At 43.4% G+C, this 3045-nt stretch overlaps 1 protein-coding gene across 1 annotated transcript in view; it reads right to left on the reverse strand.

The window, feature by feature from the left end:
* Positions 1-2772, reverse strand: part of RNLS (renalase, FAD dependent amine oxidase) — a 443738-nt gene extending 440966 nt beyond the window's left edge. Inside the window, exons 1-3 of the mRNA XM_007944033.2 lie at positions 2652-2772; positions 774-879; positions 29-171 (exon numbers count right to left, since the gene is read on the reverse strand). Of these exons, the coding sequence (XP_007942224.1) occupies positions 29-171; positions 774-879; positions 2652-2769 (367 nt within the window). The 5' untranslated portion in view covers positions 2770-2772. The remainder of the gene's footprint in view (positions 1-28; positions 172-773; positions 880-2651) is intronic.
* Positions 2773-3045: the final 273 nt, after the last annotated feature.

The raw sequence follows: 3045 nt of genomic DNA on the forward strand, positions 1-3045 counted from the left end.
TAAAGGAAGAAAAAAATCATATTCCCACCTGATTCTTTTAGGTAATGCTTAATAATTGAAGAAACTCCTTGAGGTGCCACAAAGTTTGAGTCTCCATCTTTCATCACCATTCCCTTGATAGGAGAAGTAAGAGGCTTCAGAATACCTTGAGCTAATAGTTCATCATAAAAACTGAAATGAATCAATATATATATATATAATGTAAGAATATACTATAATTAGCTCTGAAAATAGCATAGTCTCTTGGAAAAATTTCTAGAGGTTATAATTTGAACTCATAACCAGCAACCTTCATGTGATCAACTCCATGTGTATTTTGTGTTAAATAAAACTTACACTTTAGATGAAGAACATAAGTGTTTTAAGAATACATAGATCTTTTGCAGACATAAGTCAAAAGTCTATTTCTCCTATGTATTTCAAAATTAAAGCCAATGAAAATAGAAATGTATTTTTCTGTTTATTTTACCAATCTTTAAATTTGGTTAAGAAGATTGACTTGCATTATAGGTATCTGTCCTCTTCCTCAGCACCAGCCTATTTATTGAGACCTGTTATGTTTCACATATCATCTCATCTAATTTTCACAACAGTCCTATGAGGCAGGGATTATAGTTCCCTCTTTGCTCAGCTTAATCTTTTATTGCTAGCTAACACTACCAATGATGATAATATAATCACTATATTATGTGTTAAATGTGTTAAAAATGGATGAACTCTTATCTTTTAACATCATACAACTAGTAAGATTGATTCCACCCCTTTCAACTCACCTTTGGTGTATTTTGGCATAATAAGGAGTGCAGGTGATGTACTGAGCACCTAGATCTGCTGTGCACTGTAGATGATGAGGACTGTTGGCTGTAGTCATTCTTCCCCCTTAAAGTAACCCACAGGAAAATGCCTTAGTGCATTAAAAATGAGCTTTTGCTTAATGCAATTCACCCTGGATTACCCCCCCCCCCAAATTATTTCAAATATATATCATGTTAAATGATAAAACCCTCAAATTTAAAAGAGAACATAAGGTTGGGCAATCCTACTTCCGTAGTGATACTGCCTCGGAAATCCAAGGAGGGGTCGCTATGAGTCGGGGCCGACTCGACGGCACATAACAACATCATTTAACATTGTCATGAAGTTATTGTTATGTGCCATCAAGTCAGATCCAACTCATCACAAGCCCTCTTAGGGTATCCCAGGTGGTATCATTATGGAAGTAGATTGCCCAACCTGCCTTTGCTAGTGGGTTTAGAACTGCCAATCTTCTGGTTAGCAGTCAAGTGCCTTAGGCACTATGCTACCAGAGCTCTCACCTCATGAGTGAACTCTGGTAGCCTCATGAAGTAGGTAGCACAATTTGGTCACTGTAAGATGGAACAAAAGAAGACTTGTGAATGCTGCAACATTGCCAACAACTGTGTCTGGTGCATATATTTAATAACTTGAATAAAAGGAAGAAATAAAATATAACAAAATGATTAATGGAACCTCAAAATGAATTACTTGAATGCTTTCTTTAACTCTTTCGGTTAGGTTTGTGAGAGTACCCTCCCGCTTTTTTGAAAGGTCACTTTACACTGTTTGACTTTTAGGAAAGACCTACATTAGTACTTGTTTTTGCTAGCTGAAAGAAATCAGAAGAGGACTTTTTCTTTCATGAAAAGAGGCAAAAAGCGAAATCAGCATCCAGTGTTTGTTTTGCTGCAACTTGTTAAAAAGGCAGCACGCATCCCAAGAGGTGAAAATGGTATTGCCAAGCTCCTTTCTGGAAACTACACTCAGCACCTCAGCATCAAGCAGCCACAGCTTTGAACAACTGTGTCTTGAGTACTGTATGTTAGTGTTATTCCAAGTTTTATGTGTTACTTGATATGATTTGGTAGATTTTTGGGGTCTGGGAATGCTCAAAAACTTTTCCTAAATCAATTAACGGTAATTGCTTCTTCACTTTAGGCCGCCTCTGTTCACTAAAGTTTTCACAGAAAGGTTCCACTTTCTCTTGTTGTTATATGCTGTCCAGTCGGACCTGACTCATAGCGACCCCTCCTTGGGTTTCTCAGGAGATACCACTACAGAAATAGATGCCCAATCTTTCTTCCCAGGAGTGGCTGGTGGGTTTGAACCGCCAGCCTTCTGGTTAGCAGTCGAGTGCCTTAGGCACTATGCTACCAGAGCTCCCTGCAATAGGATTCAGTAAACTAGATTTCTGGAAGTCGTTGGTCAATGGTGCCTTGGGACCCTTTTAATCCGGAGAAAACTGCAAAGGCACATATAGGGACAAGACAAAAATCCACTTATTAGGGATAGCGGTAGGCACAAGCTTTGCAAACTCTCACTAGGTACCTCCGTGGCCCCTCAGGCCTTCCTCAAAGCGCTCACTATAACCTCTGCCCCGCCGGGCAAAGCAAGGGTCGCCCACACCCCTCAACGCTTTCCCCTCCTCTCCTGCTTTTCCAAAGCTCCGGAAGCCTCTGATCACGTGACGAGGCCACTACGGCGCATGTGCAGCTTCCTGGTCGCTGTGGTAGCAAAGATTCTGGATTTTCTTAACAGACAACAGTCACCGAGTTCACACTCACGCCAGCTCTCAATCTGTGGGACGTGTAGGCCTCATTCCCCACCCCCCTTTGGGCCGTTAGAAGACCCACCTGCGTCCTCTGCTTTGTCCCACACAGAGAGTTGCAGAGGACCTGACGCCTGCCTCTTCAGGAGCGCCGCGCACAAGCTTCCTGTCAACCCGGCGCCCACGATCAGCACCCGTGCCATGGCTTGGGGGTCTCTGCGGGCAGGCGAGAGGGCCTAGAATCTAGAAACGCGGCTGAACGCGAGCAAGCACTCCCTGGGCTCCGTACTCCAGGTCCCAGCCGGTCCTCTTAGCAGTCCCTCAAGCCGACCTGCAGGGGGCAGAGAGGAGGTGACCAAAGCTAAGAGGCCGGTCCGCCAGGGAGGCAGGACAAAAAGTGTTCCCCAGGGCTGCAGAATTGCTAGGCTTCTTTGTTTGCAGGCCTATAGTTGGCTTCCGAGGCACCCGGCGTGTTCAGT

This window comes from Orycteropus afer, unplaced genomic scaffold (genome assembly GCF_000298275.1).
Source record: "Orycteropus afer afer isolate SDZICR_OR568_19922 unplaced genomic scaffold, OryAfe1.0 scaffold00118, whole genome shotgun sequence".
In the NCBI taxonomy this organism is placed as follows: domain Eukaryota; kingdom Metazoa; phylum Chordata; class Mammalia; order Tubulidentata; family Orycteropodidae; genus Orycteropus; species Orycteropus afer.